Source organism: Zychaea mexicana (genome assembly GCF_025766255.1).
Source record: "Zychaea mexicana strain RSA 1403 chromosome Unknown BDB00scaffold_55, whole genome shotgun sequence".
Lineage (NCBI taxonomy): Eukaryota > Fungi > Mucoromycota > Mucoromycetes > Mucorales > Lichtheimiaceae > Zychaea > Zychaea mexicana.
The window spans coordinates 217,104-232,909 of record NW_026516718.1 but is presented as its reverse complement, the minus strand read 5'-3'; the positions used below and the strand labels follow the sequence as shown (position 1 = coordinate 232,909).

The window sequence follows — 15,806 nt, the reverse complement described above, 5'->3', positions numbered from 1 at the left end:
TACTCTATACATGTTATGGTAGTAATAGCAGACTGTTGGCTGACAATCGATAATCTTTATCTACTTTTATACAGCTCAACTGACATTTATTTCGTTAACCATAGTTATCTTTAGTTAATTAACCGTCTGCTGTTTTTGGAGAGAGCAAAACGTGTGGTTAATAAAGTAGTGCAAGATTTACGCTGAGTGAACTACAAGAAATGGTTATTAAGTATAAGACAAGTTACAGTAGTGATACTATAGGTAGCAGCAGCAGCAGTAGTAGTAGTAGTAGTATATAGTAGTTTAGATATGTACATTAAATCAATTGCCATTGTATGACCGTGACTATGGTACTTGTCTGATTAAGTGCACTTGTAGGGTATGGCTCATAGACCTACCAGCCAAGTGGAGAAGAAGTTTATGGTAGAAAAGTAAAAGTCTTGATACATGTTTAATATTTGGTCAACTCATTCACAAAGCCAATAGCTATCCTAAAGAGAGCATTGCTGCTACACAAATGCCAGCCCTCGTGGAGATATACTCCAGCACCAACATTGCTATGTATCATGCGTACGTTACATGTACAGTAATTTTACACGAGGAAAAAGGCAAAGGGCCTGGAAAAAATGTGTATAAAAAAAGTTTATTCTATAGCAATACTGTATTGCGTTGAGAACCACTTTTTTTGTTGCCATGGCGTTGCCATTGTCACTCTTTGGAGAAATGAAAGGCTTGCTTGTTGGTTGCATGGTAACACAGAGCTTGATTTTCTTTTCACGAAACGTATCGGAGGACCGTGCGACGGGAGGAGTGCTTGAAGTTCAGGAGACCCTTATGTATACAGACACACTCTCGGTTCCGGTGCCTTGCCAGGCACCTCATATGCTCATTACGGTATAGGACTCTGTTCATTCAGGTGATCAGGGTAAATTACGATTGGACGGGAACGATCGTCACCTCCCCTCCTTCGATCGCTCAGCAGGCATAGTGGTAGTATTTAAAAGCGAAGCACTTAAGAAAGGGAACCACATGATGCCCTATCAAGGGTCCAGCGACGATCTTATAACCAAGCACGAGGGCCATTTCATTGGCTCAAATTATCCTTGAAAGCTTAACTTGAAGGGATGGAGATGGATGGTTAACGGGCAAACACACACACTCTCACTCTTATCAATTATTTCGGAGTTGGGCTCCCCACAACCCGCTCGGGCGAAACGAGCGTAAAAAAAAGAGGAAAAAAAAAGATCAACTCCCCTGTTCTTCCTCTCTTTCCTCTTACGACCTTACGAACAAGGAGTCCCATTCTTGATTTTCCTTTTACTCTAAAGCCAAAAGAGCCAAGGGCAGCACGCGATGAAGTTTTCGCATCAACTGCAGTTCAACGCTGTCCCTGATTGGGCAGAATATTATCTTCCGTAATTGTCCATGTTATTGTTGTTGGGGAGTCATGCAGATTTGTGTGCTACTTTTTTTTTTTACTGACTGGACTGAATTATTTGGTAAATATAGCTATTCGAACCTCAAAAAGCTTGTTTATTCCACTGAGCGCGATCGAGTAACTGCATATGGAACGCACAGACCTTCTGAAGACGATTACGAACGAGGCCCCAGTGAACGTACTGCACTTATACCTGAATCCGACTCTGTCGAAAGAGAAAACAGTCGATTCATTGCTGCCCTCGATCAGTCACTTGACAAGATTGTGAAATTTTACACTAAAAAGGAGCAGGAGCTATATAAAGAATCCGATGAGCTATTGCACGATCTCGACAAGTTACAATCCGAGGGTAATGGTGGCGGCAGCAGCAACGACTATAGTGAAGAGCATTTGCATGCATCGTCGAATTTCCCGCGTCGTGAATCAACCACTTTTGACGACGATTTACCCCCCAACATTATATCCCAGAATGTAACGGAAAGCGACCCGCAGCTGCTATCGGCATCGCACGACACGACAGAACTGCGAAAACGGACAATCGACATGTTTGTGTTGCTATCCGAACTCAAGTCGTTTGTAGCATTGAATCAGACGGCGTTTTCCAAAATTCTAAAGAAATACGACAAGATTACGCATAGCAATCTCAAACGGTACTATGTGCTCAACCACGTCAGCCCTGCGTATCCGTTCAAGAGCACGACAAAGCAACATTTGAACGAGCGGATCCAGCGAACCGAACGCGTGTATGCGACACTCGTGACTGATGGCGATCTGGACTTGGCCATCACAGATCTGAAAACCCACTTGCGCGAGCGGATTGTATGGGAACGCAATATGGTATGGCGCGATATGATCGGGCAGGAGCGCAAGGTGCAGACGGTCGGTGTGGGCGAGGCCAAACCTATCTCCCTGCGTACGCCATGTGGCACCCTTCACATCGATCGCGATCAGATCATCCAGGGCTTGTTCCTTGCGATCAGTTTGGCCGTGTTTGCTTTACTTCTCAAGGTCGACTTGTTTGGCCAAGCGGAACAGAATCGATGCTTTGCCATTTTGGTATTCACCAGCATGCTTTGGGCAGGCGAGGTAAGGCACCGTCAACTTTTCTTTTTTTTTATATACAAGAGGAAACATTTACTAACTCGCACGGGCCTTGGATGGTGCTGATGACGATGATTAGGTGATGCCCCTATTTGTCACTGCATTACTCGTCCCCTTTTTAATCGTAGTTCTGCGTGTCATGCGGTCCGAAGACGGAACTGAACGACTTTCGGCGCCAGATGCCACGAAGCGGGTTTTTGCGAGCATGTTCTCGCCAGTGATCATGCTATTGCTTGGTGGGTTTGCCATTGCAGGCGCACTTAGCAAATTCGGTATCGCTAAATCCATGGCAACGTTTGTGCTGTCCAAGGCCGGCACTCGGCCGAACCGGGTTCTGCTAGTGAACATGTTTGTTGCCACCATTGCCAGTATGTGGATCAGTAATGTAGCAGCGCCCGTCCTGTGCTTTTCGCTGATCCAGCCGATCCTGCGGACCCTGCCTGTCGACTCGACCTTTGCACCTTGTCTCATTATCGGCATTGCGCTTTCCTCCAACCTCGGCGGCATGGCATCGCCCATCTCGTCTCCGCAGAACGTTGTTGCCATCCAAAACATGAGCCCACCACCGTCGTGGGGTGAATGGTTCTTTGCAGCACTTCCTCTGTGCATTGTCGGCAACATCATTATCTGGCTATGGCTGCTGTGGAACTACAACCCAGAGAAGCACACGCCCCAGATCCACGCGATCCGGGCATCGTCTGATCCAGTGACGCTCACCCAATTATACGTGGTCACCGTCACCATAGTGACGATTGTGCTCTGGTGTCTGGCGCATACCTACGAAGGCACGTTTGGTGACATGGGCGTGATCGCCATTATCCCACTGATTGCCTTTTTCGGACCGGGTCTGTTGACCAAGGATGATTTTAACAACTTTTTGTGGAACGTGATTATGCTGGCAATGGGCGGCATTGCGCTTGGCAAAGCGGTTGAAAGCTCTGGGCTACTGCAGACGATTGCGGTACACATTGAAGAAATGGTTACCGGAATGAGCGCGTTTGAAATCTTGTTTGTGTTTAGCTCACTGGTGCTCGTGATGGCAACATTTATCAGCCATACCGTCGCAGCCCTGATTGTGTTACCCATTGTGGCGGAGGTGGGCGCTCGCTTAGATGATCCACGGCCAAGATTACTTGTCATGGTAAGATGAAGACTGAAGCGACAAACAACAAGATAGCTAAACTGATCGCATCTCTTTCTCCCTCTCCTTCTCAAAACAGGGCACTGCCTTCATGTGCTCCTCTGCGATGGGCCTGCCCGTATCCGGCTTCCCCAACATGAATGCCATCTCCCAAGAAAACGAGCTAGGCCAGCCCTATTTATCCACCAAGGATTTTCTGGTCAACGGTGTGCCTTCCAGCGTGTTCACGATGCTGTGTGTCACCACACTTGGGTATGGGCTCATGTCTTTGATGGGCTTTTAAACAGACCATGCACGTTTTCAGTTTAATATTACCATTATACGATGCATATAGTATATAAATATATATATATATAGAAACCACATCATCCTCCTCCTTCTTCTTCTTTCATCACTTTGACATCTACAAACATAAACACAACCATAATCACAATCACAATCACAGCTTTTCCCAATGAGTTCTTTCTCTTTGCACGGATACAGGAAAGCCAAGAGATAACACTCACCAGCATCTTGGTAAACTCTTCGTAGTTGATCATGCCGTCGCCGTCGATATCGGCGTCGCGAATCATTTCATCGAGCTCGTGCGCAGTCAAACGCTCTCCAAACGATGTCATGACTTGCCGAAGCTCTGGTAGCGTGATATATCCATTTCCATCCTAATACCCGCATTCGTGAATACCCTTGAAGCAGGTCCAAAAAAGGGACATATTAAACTTACTCGATCAAATACAGAGAAAGCCTCACGGAGCTCAGCCTGCGTATCCGCCTCCTTTTGCTTCCTATAATGCCCCCCTCACTCGCCGTTTTAATAAGCTTGCCACACCAGTTTCACAGGATACTGATGAAAAAAAAAGGAGGTCATTGCTTTTCTTCTTCTTCTTTTCGTAATACCTTGCCAACATGGTCAAGAACTCGTCAAAGTCGATGGTGCCGTTGCCGTCACTGTCCACATCATTGATCATTTCCTTGAGCTCGCTTTCGGTTGGGTGCAGGTTGAGCGACTGCATTACTGCGCCAAGCTCTTTGGAGTCAATGGTGCCGTTTCCATCCTACATATACATTATCTCTTCCCCATAAGGACAAACGAGCTGCTGCATGTTGCTCAGAGGGAAGAAAGGGTCTACCTTGTCGAAGAGTGCGAAAGACTCGCGATATTCGTCAATTTGCTCTTTCGAGAGTTGATCAGACTAAAGCAGTATCAGCGATCGTTATTAAGTATTCAAGAGAGAAAAGGAGAGAGAGAGAGAAAGAGACGATGATTATATTGGAAGAGAAAGAAAAAGAAGCAAAGGCATACCATAACTTGTATGTAAAACGAGTAAAACAAAGAAAAAGAGTGTTTTTTTAAAAAAAGGTGAACCGGCTGATCATATATAAAATAAGGGATTTCCTTTTTGTGCGTGTGCGTGTGTGTGTGTGTGTTTATATAAGATAAAGGCTAGTAAGTAGTATGTAGTATGTACACCCTCCCCCCTTTCTCCCGAGAGGGGATTCTTTTTTTAGGTTTGTGGTGGAAAGCATAATCATGACGATGGTGATGATAGTTGTCAATCATCGTCGGAACCGCACGTCGACGAGGCCGACGAGGACGACTGTTGTTGCATAGGGTAGAGGCCAGCGTAAGGATCCAAGAACGCGTTGGCCGGGTGGACGAGGCAGCCAGGACACAGGCAGGTGGGGCCACAGTAGCAGGTTACCACGCGCGTCGTGGTTGTCACTTGATCATCTTGTTGTTTCGGGAGCGGTGTGATTGTGATCACAACCGACTCGCTCTGCCCGTTCGAAGGCTGGCATGCCGATGAAGACGCGAAACTCCCGCAGCAGCTGACGACGGCTGTAGGCGCCGGTGTCGGCGGTGTCTGTGGCCGTTGCTGATGTAACTGCTGCTGCGGCGGCAGTAGTGCTGGTAATGGTGGTGGCGGAGCACCAGCAGCAGTAGTGGTAGCAGCAGTAGCAGCATGACCAGGCTGTGAAGGTGGCGTTGATAACAAGGAAGCGATACTGGCGGCATTGGTTTCGGTCATCTGGGCCACAGCAGCGTCCAAGTCCATCATGGACGGAGACGATGAGGACGCTGGTACCGGCGGCATGGGAGGATCAGGCTGGGGCGCAGGCGTTGGAGGCTTCTGAAACACATAGCCAACGTTATTGGGTCGAATCCAAGCCCATGAGAAGGAGTCGTCGTGGTTGTTGTGGATGGGAACAGCGCTGCTGCTGGTGGTAGTGGCAGAGGCAGTGATAGCTGTGGTTGCAGTGGTGGGACAATCAGGTGCACGCGTGGTTTCCAGAAACCTATCGGGTTCCGCTGGACCGGGGTTGAAGCTCTGGCCAGTCATACCTGGCGGAAGACTAATCGTCACAGCAGGCGAGTTCTGGGCGATGCTGCTGCTATTGCTGCTGGTGTGAATGCTATTGGCGTCGGCTATATTTTTTATTACGTTATGTTGGGTGTCAGCCCTTGGATCAGGAAAAACCCAATAAAAACAACCTTCTCAACTCAGAAACAAAAAAAAAGTTTTTTTTTTGGCCACTGTGTGGACTAACCTCTGCGTTCGCTGCATACACACTTGACATGCACCTGCTTGGTCTTGCGCAGATCTCTGCAATACGCGCACTGCGTTACAGGTCGTCCTTTTGGTTATCCAGCTACAGTTATTACACGGCGTTTTCCACATAGACACACTATCAACTCATTATTAGATGAATAGCCTACCTTTCCGGCGAATTTCAAAGAGAGGGCGCTCAACGTGATTGCAGTGTGACGAGCGATGGCCCTGTGCGGAAGATCAGTTTGTGTATTCAGGTAACACAGGGGCAATATATATAGAGAGAGAGAAGAGAGAGAGAGCAAGTAATAAAAAAAAATTACCTTGATACAGCTATTGCAGGCAAATTTGATTCCGTTGATTATTGGCATGATATATGCTGGGCTAACCACAAAGCCTTAGTGTATGCGCAGGTGTGTGAGACGTGCTAACTCCTAGAGATCGCCTTTTGTTTTTTTCTGCTTTTTTGACACCTGATCGCCCACTTTATCTATATTCTTACCTTGAAATAGTTGCGTGTTTAAATAAGTTGGAAAGAAATATACAATGAAAAAGAGCCGGTGGTCTTTCTTGAGGGGTAGTGTGTGTGTGTGTGGGATAAGATATAGCAATGGAAATAGGATAACTAATAGGAAAGGACGAAGAACAAGGGTGTGCAGATGATAGAGTAGATGCTCTCAAAGCAACACAGAGATTGCTTCTGAACGAGCGTCCGGTCACTGCCAAAAAATGGATAATAGATTACTACTACTACTGCTACGGCTATTACGATGATAATAATGACTTGATTTCAGGACACGGGAACAAATCATTACCAATGCAGAAAGGGGAAGAAGGGAGAGGAAAAGACAGAAGCAAACAGTAACAATGGAGGGTGGGTTTGAATAACAGAAAATATTTAATAATTAGAAAAGAAACGCGGTCGATTGTGAGGCCTCTCCAGATGTATATTCAGCTGTGCGTGCGTGCGCGTATGTGTGTGTGTGTGTGTGTGTGTTCCGGGAGGGAGAGGGAAAGAGAAAGAGAGAAAAGAAGAAGAAAAAAATTGCAAAGCGATGGGACATCTCCTTTCGAAGAGGCCCTCCAATAGTACACAGCCGGTTCTGGAAATTGTTCACCGATCAGAGCCCTCATATAGGGAGAGTCATTATAAGACAAACCCAAACCCGCTTGGGTGGGGGGAGAGAGAGAGAGAGCGCACACACACAGAAGAGAGCACAGCGGCACACAGCGTGTATATAAAATAGCGCACCTACCGTTCAATGGCGAATACAGCTCAGGCTAATCGCGGACACATCGAAGTTTCGCTGGTGCGACAAAATTCTGAGTGGGGTCCTTATTTCTTGGCAAATCACCAGCCACTATGGCCCATGAGCAACCAGCAGCAACTAAATTCCGGATCGCTGTGTTTGGGTTGCCAACACTCAACCACAAACATACGTCACAACACACTGACACCTTATTTCCATTTTCCTTTATATGGTCCATTTTACCCCCTCTCCCAATTCTCGATTGAGTAAGCTCCAATTCTTCCAGCGATTCCGGTGCTGTAATTTTTTTATATTGTGCACATGATAGCGATGTTACCACCACCATCACTACTATTACTACTACTATTACTACTAGCATGACGCTGCTGACGCTCCTAACACCAACAATAACCCTAGAGGACCTCCAGTCCTGGGTCGCTGAGCTCTACAGCTGCGCTCAAATATTCACTCCCATCGCCGGATTGCTCGCCATCCTGCTACCCATTTTGAGAACCTTTGCATGCTACCACCGCTTTACCGACGCTGTGTCTGGCCTTGTTGAGGTTGCCTGGCAACAGGTTGCCTGGTTCCTGACATCATGGTCATCATCTTCATCATCGTCAGGCACGTTTGCTTCTTCTGCTGCCACAGTGTGCCTCGACAGCCCCGACCCTAGTGCACTTTACGTGTCTGGTCTCGTGAACACAGGCAATTCGTGTTTTCTGAATTCGTGTCTACAGGTCTCTCAATCATAGCAGTGATAATAGTAATAATAGTAACAATCATGAAAATGATAATAAGCACAACAATATTGCATCATCCAACTTATACAGCTGATTTCTTGTTGTTTACCCTGCTCTACTTTTGCCCGTAAATCACTACTCATTAGGCCTTGTCCTCGCTGCCATGTTTACACACCTATTTGAATGACCACCCTGTTGCTGATCAGGGACCTGTCACCGGATCTTTGTTGAAGACGATCCGACAGCTCTCGAAACCGCTAAAGCGTCATGCGTCGTTTCGTCCCAGAGACATAGTGGCGTCGCTACTATCAAAACATGTCATCATCAACCGCGAGCAGCAGGATGCGCAGGAGTTGTTTCAGCTCATAGTAGGCGCCTTGGATGCCGAGGCAGCTGGCAGAATTGCAGCAATGATGCTTGGCGGGCTCAAGTTTCTCACGCAATTCAAAACACAACAACAGTTCATGCTTCAGAACACCACCACACCCTTTACTGGCCTTTTGGCAAGTCGTCTGTCATGCATGTGCGGATATACCGTAAGACTTTGATTTCTTTTCTGTAATTTCTGACTTTTTTTTTTCTTATTTCTCAAACACTTTTTTCTTCTTCTTCTGCACGTGTATGTACTGTAATTAGGAAGCCGTGCGACATTTCTCTTTTAACAATATACAGTTAGCCGTACCCCGTGCTGTAAGTACTTTATATTTTCTCTCACCATTTCGCTCGTGGAAAGGAACTTGCTTCTGTTGTTAAATAGGGCAGTTGCTGCTTTAGTAGTATACAACCACACTGGATGCATGTCTACGCCAGTTCACAGCAATTGAATACCTCAACGACGCAGCCTGTCGCAAATGCTCCTTGACCAATACTCTGCGCACGCTCAAGGAACAGTCGGCTCTGAAACCGAACAGCAAGAAAAAGAACAAGAAAACCAAGATGCTGCTTGACGAAATCGAGTCCCGACTCAAAGCGAACCGTATTGAGGATGAAATCGCCGGCGTCGAGCGCACCGTGAGCCCGCTCTCCACCAAACAAGTCATGTTTGCCAAACCACCCAAGATTCTGTGTCTTCATCTCTCGCGCTCGGCCTTTCATGCTTCTGGCGCAGTCTATAAGAACGCATGCCAGATATTGTTTCCAGAGTATCTAGATTTAGCACATTACACGACCACTGGAACTCTCTGTACTCAGCCCAATGTGCCTATATCGTCCCCAGCCGACGAAGAAGAGAATGGCATCACGTCGTCGTCCAACACACAGTACCGTCTGATGAGTACGATTGTGCATTATGGCAGCCACAGCTATGGTCATTTTGTTGCTTTTAAGCGTCGCATCCTTGCCCGACAGTGCCGGTGTCCCAATTGTTGCGATGACAAAGAAGGACACGAGTCGTGGGAAGGCAGCAGCGATGATGCGTGGTATCGCATATCGGATTCCAAAGTCGATCTCTGTACATTCGACGTTGTGCAGCAAGCTAATCCGTATATGCTGCTGTATGAGTTGATGGAGCACGGCTCTCAAGAAAAGGGTCAAGGAGTAGAAGAAGATGAGTCGGACGAGGACAAGGATAATATCGATGACCTGATGGTAGCTGCCACGACCAGCACAGCGGCATCTGCAAGCAGTAATAATGCCGACAGTCCGACGGATATCAAGAAGATGCCGTATACCTCCTACTGCTCCTCTCAGGATGCAGAGGAAGCACTGAGAATAGCCAACTCTCTCTTGATGGACGATCGCAACGACAACCATGATACCGCCTCTCGCTGGTCCGAAGGCGCACCGCTGATCTCGATTCCGTGAAAAGATTCAATAATATTGACAAAACCACTTGCTTGGTGGGAAAAGAACCTTGACTGGGAAAAATATTCGGGAAAGAGTGCTTCGGCAATTTTGATATGTCAGCAAGATTTAGGCTTACCTATAAAAAAAACCTCTCCACACTTTCTTTTGCATTAATTTCTCTGTTTGTTCGTTGTTTGATATATTTATATACCATGCCTGTTGAAGGTTACAAAGTCGATGTTTCCAAGGCCGTTGGCCACAAGTCGCCCGTCCAGAAGGTTGGTGCATCTTCTCGAGCGTTGTTGCTGTTGCTGTCCTAGTAACCCTTAAAGAATTGTGTACTCACTTTGTAACTTTCTATTTTCTCACAGGCTGACTGCACCAAGCGTGATTTTGCTCTCTATGCCTTGAGCGTTGGTGTCAAGGAAGATGAGATGAAGTACCTCTATGAATTAGGCAAGTTGTCTACTGAAGATTTGGGAATCAAAGAGAAGAGAAAGGAACTAACGCAAAGCTTTCTTTTTATTTTTTGACATATAGACCCTACATTTGGCCCATTGCCTACCTATCCACTGGTCTTGGCTTTGAAGGGTGAGGGTGCTGACACCAACTTGTTCAAGGAACGATCGCAGGGTGAGACCAACCCTGGCATTCCTTCATTCGATCCCAACAAAATTGTTCACGGTGAACAGGCTCTTCAAATTCACAAGCCTTTCCCCAAAAACGGCGGCCAGTTCAACTTGCAAAAGACCACTACTGGCGTTTATGACAAGGGTAAGTAGTTGGCTACACAGAGACGACGATTAGACCTGGGATGTTATGTCATCCATGGATGAGATGGTAGTTCCTAACTAGAATATGTGTGTGTATGTGTATAGGCTCTGGTATGGTGATCGAGGGTACCATGGACCTCTATGGTGCTGAGGACAATGTCCATTACTGCACCATGGTTTCCAAGTCGTTTGTTCGCGGCTATGGTGGCTGGAACGTAAGTTAGTGATGATGAGATCTTTCTAGTTAAAGTATATTTGAAAAAAAAAAAAAAAAGACAAAGACTCATCCGCAATCTTACGTTCGTGCAACAACAACAACAGGGTCCTAAGGGTCCCAAGGCACCAAGCTATGCTCCTCCCAAGCGTCAGCCCGACGCTGTCGAGAGTTTCAAGACCACCGAACAGCAAGCCCAATTGTACCGCTTGTCTGGTGATTACAACCCTCTCCACATTGACGTGCCCGTTGCCCGCTCTGTCGGTTTTCCTAACCCCATCTTGCACGGCTTGTGCACCTATGGTATCACTGGCCACGCCATCCTCAAGCATTTGGCTGGTAACGACAGCGCCCGCTTCAAGTCCATTGAAGGCCGTTTCTCTAGCCCTGTCTTCCCTGGCGAGACCGTTGAGGTCTACATGTGGAAGGTCGATGATAAGGACCCCAAGGTTCAGGGCGTCATCTTTGCTGTCAAGGTCAAGGAGCGGGATATCGTGGTCATCAACAACGGCTATGCTACCCTTTACAAGGAATCCCCTGCTTCCAAGCTCTAAATATCACGCATCTCCCATCTTTTTTCTCCTTCCAGCACATCCTTTTTCTTCTCTGTTGATCAGAAGCGAATAAAACTAAAAAAAAAAAACATTGAAAAATAAAAGCTAGCGATTGTATTAACGAGCAAAAACTAGGTTAAATATATTTGGGGTGGGGGGAAAAGTGTCAAACGCTTCAAACTTTGCGTGGATTAGGGAATTCTAGTCGTCGATGGAGACGGCTGACAATGTCAATAAAATCGGGCTCATTATCGGCCGTCAAGATGCCATGGCGTACCATAAAGTCGATAGTAACCAGAGCACAATTGGGCTTCCATTCGTTGTTTAGAATTGTCTTCTTCACCTCCTCCATGTCCATCAGATAGAACTCGTCCACTTCACCGTCTTTGGGAGTCGGCGTAAAGTCTTCAGGAATTGGCAAGTCAAATACGTACCTTTCCATACCATGGATTATGGGGCAGTGAGTTATGGATATAACAGTCTGAAGAAGGAGAAGAAACTTACTGTGTCTCGGGCTGCAATCCAAACTCGGTTACTGTGTAATAAGAGACAATACCGGCATTCTTTGCTCTACCTGCAATCGAGGACGGGATACTTGCTTCTTCATCACACTCTTTTACAACCGTTTCTTGGGTCGAGTATTGGTACGAGATGCCGCCAGCGACGATGTTATCCAAAAGACCAGGCCATGTTTGCTTGGACTTGCTGCGACGCGCCACCCAGAGCTTATCGCCGGTATATCCATTGACGTGGACACCAAACGTAGAGATACCGAATAAAGGCGTTGCGGCGCGTTCCATGACAAAGTCAGGCTCGCCTGAAACACCATACACTGGATACAGCTCGTTGCGCCAGCCTTTCAGCGACTGCATTCCGTCGGCACGCCACGTATCCATGAGTTCTTTGACGACTTGGGTACGCTTGTCAAACGAATCGACCCATGGTTGGAATTCAATCTGATGAGTAATTCGAAATGGTGGTTTTTGGCAGTTGTCATTGTAGTCAATTAAAGGATTCCGGACGTTGGGTAGGACGTTGCCAATAACGCGTCCGTTCAGGACAATGGGGACAGAGCCGTCATTAGCAGTACCGTAAGGGTATTTGTCGCAGTGAGCCACGACTTGCAAAAAGTTATCAAACATGGAAAACGGCAACGCCTTTAATGCTATATCATCCCCGCCAATTTTTATGCTCTGGGATTGATGCGCTTATCGCAAGCATTTATTACCATCATTTTATGCAACTTGGATAAATGTTATGCATTGACAGGACACATTAAATGTGCTATTATTAAATCCTTCGTATTACCACAGGCTGGTTGGGGCTTATCTGGCTTGTAAAAGTTGCATAGAAAAATCGATCCGCTTTAAAAGAGAAAAGCGCATATGGTCCCCGGTGTGCTCGGAAACTTACGAGAAACCTGAGCGAATGGAAATAAAAGTGGGGCGCGGAAGAAGCATCAAACCAATGTTCGGAACAGAACGTCTAAGCCACGCGAAACCCGGTTATTTGACAGCAGATTCCACAGGAAGCTTTTTTTTTTCTGGTATTCTCTGCCCACAATGTCCAAGCTATACATTAGGTAACTAACTTACTTGCCATTCCTGTTTGGACGAATGAAGTTTTTCTCCCCCAGCAAACTGTAGAAAAACGTCTTTCTAATACTCGTAACAACAGCTACAACCAAATCCACGAGTCTATCCGTGACGCCGTAGAACGCTACAATATCAATAGCGACTTCAAGGTAAAAAAGAAGTGAGCGAATTATGCATTTGCCGTTTTGTTTATCTCCAAATAAATAACAAGAGCTTTCCATTAACGGATAATGTATAGGCGGATCTCATGGTGACTATCACTGGTGGTGGACTTGTGCCTAGCCGTATCTTGCGTACGTTCTTGGACAAGCGCGAGAACCGCAACGTCCCCATCCAGGCTATTGGCTTGTCACTCTACGAAGAAATCGAGCTTGCTCAAGCCAACGGTGAAAGTGGAGAAAACATCCAGGTCGTCAAGACCCAGTGGCTGAACCCGGACGAGATATCATTGCTCGGCCGTCGCATTTTGCTCGTGGATGAAGTCGACGATACCCGTCAGACGCTGGCGTTTGCCGTTAAGGAGTTGTTGAAGGAAATTGAGGCCGAAGAAGTCAGAAAGGGCCTGCAGCCCGGTGAGTCTAATACCCAGCTTGGTGTGTTTGTCCTGCACAACAAGCTCAAGCCCAAGAAGCGCGACTTGCCTGATGAAATCATGAACAACTACTTTGCTTGTGTGGAGATGCCTGATCAGTGGTTGGTCTATCCTTGGGATGCCGTTGATATTCAGGAACACACCAAGAAGGCCTCTATCTAGAAAGCAAAATAACACACATCCTAAATCATGCCATGCATCTACAATTCTCCTCCAGTTTCCCCCTAATTAACCATCTGTCTTTTGTATAATTCCGTTTGTAACACTTTCATTTTTGCATGCCTCTCACCCCTTGTCCCGCATTCTTCATATTCTAGTTAGTAATAAAATTTACATAGAGTCTCACCAAGTGTTGTTACACCAAAGGTCTGATGTATTTGGAAACAGCAGCCAGCGAATCAGAAAATAGGATTATGTAACCAAATGAAGTACAAGGATTAACCACAAAAGATATCATATTCTTTTTTTATTATTATTCAACTAATAACATAAAGTTGGACTGTACAAAGGTAAAGAGGATGAGAATAAACGAACAAGGGCGAGAGAGAGAGAGAGTGTGTGTGTGTGACAGGTTGCTTAGATACCACGGCCACCAGTGACTTCGAGGGTATGGCCAGTGACGTACGAAGACAAGGGGGTGCAGAGCATCATGACAGAGCCAGCGACTTCCTCGGTGTTACCGGCACGGCCCAAGGGGATGTCAGCATAGGGGTTGCCCTTGGCAGCACGGTTAGAAGTGGGGACACCCAAAGCGACCTTCTGGCCGTCAATCTCGATGGCAGTACCAGTCTCCTTTGCGCGAGTAAGACGGGTGTCAACCCAGCCGAAAGCAACGGTGTTGCAGCGGACGCCAAAGAGACCCCATTCCTTAGCAATGGTCTTGGACAAACCGACGACACCAGCCTTGGCAGTGGCATAGTTAGCCTGGCCAACGTTACCATGGAGACCGGAGGTGGAGGAAATCTATCATGAATGTGACATGTTAGGATCAAGTAATCCTGGTACCCCTCCCCGCAGTCTTTTCTTCCCACATCAGTTAACTCACGTTGACAATGGCCTTGTTCTCACCATCCTTGTTGCGCTGTTGAATATTTAAAAGAAAAGATGCAGTGTGAGAAAAATCACAGGTCATTTTGTAATCCCCGTAGCACCGTTTTAATATTATTAGCAAAGAAAACTTACGAGGTACTTGGCGGCAGCGCGAAGGACACGGAAGGGAGCGGTTTGGTGAACGGTCAACATGGTTTCCCATTGCTTGTCAGTGATCTTGTGAGCCATACCGTCAAAGGTGAAGCCGGCGTTGTTGACGATGTGGTTGAGCTTGCCAAAGGCCCTAGAAAGAAACGGAACAAATGTCAATACCACCGCAGGATTCGTTGCGAACGAGCGTAAAAGGCGCGATGATACTCACTTGACGGTGCCTTCGACCAACTGTTCAGGGAACTCGGGGTCCATGATGTTGCCAGCAATAGCAATGGCCTTGCCGCCAGCGGCATTAATGTCAGCAGCGACCTGGTTGGCTTTGCCTATATATGAGGAAGAATAATAAAAGTTAGGGATATCTTATCCAAGCAACAGCAAACTATGTAGATATACAACGAACGAAAGAATTTCTTACCAGCGTCGATATCAGTGACAGTAACGAGAGCACCTTCGCGGGCGAACATCTCAGCGCAGCTCTTACCGATACCCTGGCTATATAAAAGTGAGCCGCAAAGACAAAATGAGCTTTCCTGCATTCCGATCGTTTTGACATTGAGGTAAATGAGAAAAAAAAAATAAAGCTAATTACCCAGAACCAGTGATAATGGCGACCTCACCAGCCAAAAGACCCGAGGGATAGTTGCCAGACAAGTGGCCCTTAATGTTGTTCAAACGGTCAGCAGCAGACATGGTTTATGTTTAGAATAGAAGAAACTAGGAAGAAGGTTAAAGGAAAGCTGTTTTGCGGGGAAGGTGCTTTTTATATACAAGAAGGCTATGATCGCTCGCCCAAAGCTATTTCCCGTTGTCAGCACAAATATCGGGTCTCACGTCGGAATGCAAATTATGCTTAATGGTGACTTCCCACAGACAATTTGTCCAAGCA

The 15,806-nt window shown here is 46.6% G+C and overlaps 8 protein-coding genes across 8 annotated transcripts; 4 read left to right on the top strand and 4 right to left on the bottom strand.

Annotated features, from left to right (window-relative positions):
- Positions 1 to 1,335: 1,335 nt before the first annotated feature.
- BDB00DRAFT_874103 (SPX domain-containing protein) lies at positions 1,336 to 3,945 on the top strand (the record flags this gene model as incomplete). The annotated part of the gene is made up of 4 exons (XM_053127182.1): positions 1,336 to 1,397; positions 1,492 to 2,506; positions 2,601 to 3,662; positions 3,742 to 3,945. 4 exons carry the CDS (start codon positions 1,336 to 1,338, stop codon positions 3,943 to 3,945), a joined length of 2,343 nt encoding a protein of 780 aa, XP_052977990.1.
- Positions 3,887 to 5,088, bottom strand: BDB00DRAFT_478542 (calmodulin). Its single transcript, XM_053117538.1, has 6 exons — positions 4,963 to 5,088; positions 4,790 to 4,852; positions 4,557 to 4,714; positions 4,384 to 4,444; positions 4,169 to 4,321; positions 3,887 to 4,107 (listed from the first exon to the last, which is right to left on the bottom strand). Exons 1-6 carry the CDS (start codon positions 4,963 to 4,965, stop codon positions 4,102 to 4,104), a joined length of 444 nt encoding a protein of 147 aa, XP_052977989.1. The 5' UTR covers positions 4,966 to 5,088; the 3' UTR covers positions 3,887 to 4,101.
- Positions 5,089 to 6,204: 1,116 nt separating this feature from the next.
- On the bottom strand, positions 6,205 to 6,582 carry BDB00DRAFT_766525 (copper fist DNA binding domain-containing protein; the record flags this gene model as incomplete). The annotated part of the gene is made up of 3 exons (XM_053119601.1): positions 6,205 to 6,296; positions 6,379 to 6,439; positions 6,535 to 6,582. 3 exons carry the CDS (start codon positions 6,580 to 6,582, stop codon positions 6,205 to 6,207), a joined length of 201 nt encoding a protein of 66 aa, XP_052977988.1.
- Positions 6,583 to 7,838: 1,256 nt separating this feature from the next.
- BDB00DRAFT_766603 (uncharacterized protein) lies at positions 7,839 to 10,007 on the top strand (the record flags this gene model as incomplete). Its single annotated transcript, XM_053119604.1, has 3 exons — positions 7,839 to 8,201; positions 8,351 to 8,740; positions 8,982 to 10,007. The coding sequence occupies 3 exons, from the start codon at positions 7,839 to 7,841 to the stop codon at positions 10,005 to 10,007; spliced, it is 1,779 nt and encodes a 592-aa protein (XP_052977987.1).
- Positions 10,008 to 10,201: 194 nt separating this feature from the next.
- On the top strand, positions 10,202 to 11,636 carry BDB00DRAFT_946630 (MaoC like domain-containing protein; the record flags this gene model as incomplete). The annotated part of the gene is made up of 4 exons (XM_053129524.1): positions 10,202 to 10,271; positions 10,530 to 10,763; positions 10,868 to 10,977; positions 11,084 to 11,636. The coding sequence occupies 4 exons, from the start codon at positions 10,202 to 10,204 to the stop codon at positions 11,528 to 11,530; spliced, it is 861 nt and encodes a 286-aa protein (XP_052977986.1). The 3' UTR covers positions 11,531 to 11,636.
- Positions 11,637 to 12,722, bottom strand: BDB00DRAFT_831843 (NUDIX hydrolase domain-like protein). The gene is made up of 2 exons (XM_053124161.1): positions 12,035 to 12,722; positions 11,637 to 11,964 (listed from the first exon to the last, which is right to left on the bottom strand). The coding sequence occupies exons 1-2, from the start codon at positions 12,670 to 12,672 to the stop codon at positions 11,706 to 11,708; spliced, it is 897 nt and encodes a 298-aa protein (XP_052977985.1). The 5' UTR covers positions 12,673 to 12,722; the 3' UTR covers positions 11,637 to 11,705.
- A 363-nt stretch (positions 12,723 to 13,085) lies between these two features.
- Positions 13,086 to 14,164, top strand: BDB00DRAFT_831840 (phosphoribosyltransferase-like protein). Its single transcript, XM_053124160.1, has 3 exons — positions 13,086 to 13,112; positions 13,208 to 13,274; positions 13,364 to 14,164. The coding sequence occupies exons 1-3, from the start codon at positions 13,093 to 13,095 to the stop codon at positions 13,877 to 13,879; spliced, it is 603 nt and encodes a 200-aa protein (XP_052977984.1). The 5' UTR covers positions 13,086 to 13,092; the 3' UTR covers positions 13,880 to 14,164.
- On the bottom strand, positions 14,146 to 15,695 carry BDB00DRAFT_831837 (uncharacterized protein). The gene is made up of 6 exons (XM_053124159.1): positions 15,510 to 15,695; positions 15,336 to 15,412; positions 15,129 to 15,243; positions 14,900 to 15,050; positions 14,763 to 14,798; positions 14,146 to 14,680 (listed from the first exon to the last, which is right to left on the bottom strand). Exons 1-6 carry the CDS (start codon positions 15,608 to 15,610, stop codon positions 14,294 to 14,296), a joined length of 867 nt encoding a protein of 288 aa, XP_052977983.1. The 5' UTR covers positions 15,611 to 15,695; the 3' UTR covers positions 14,146 to 14,293.
- Positions 15,696 to 15,806: the final 111 nt, after the last annotated feature.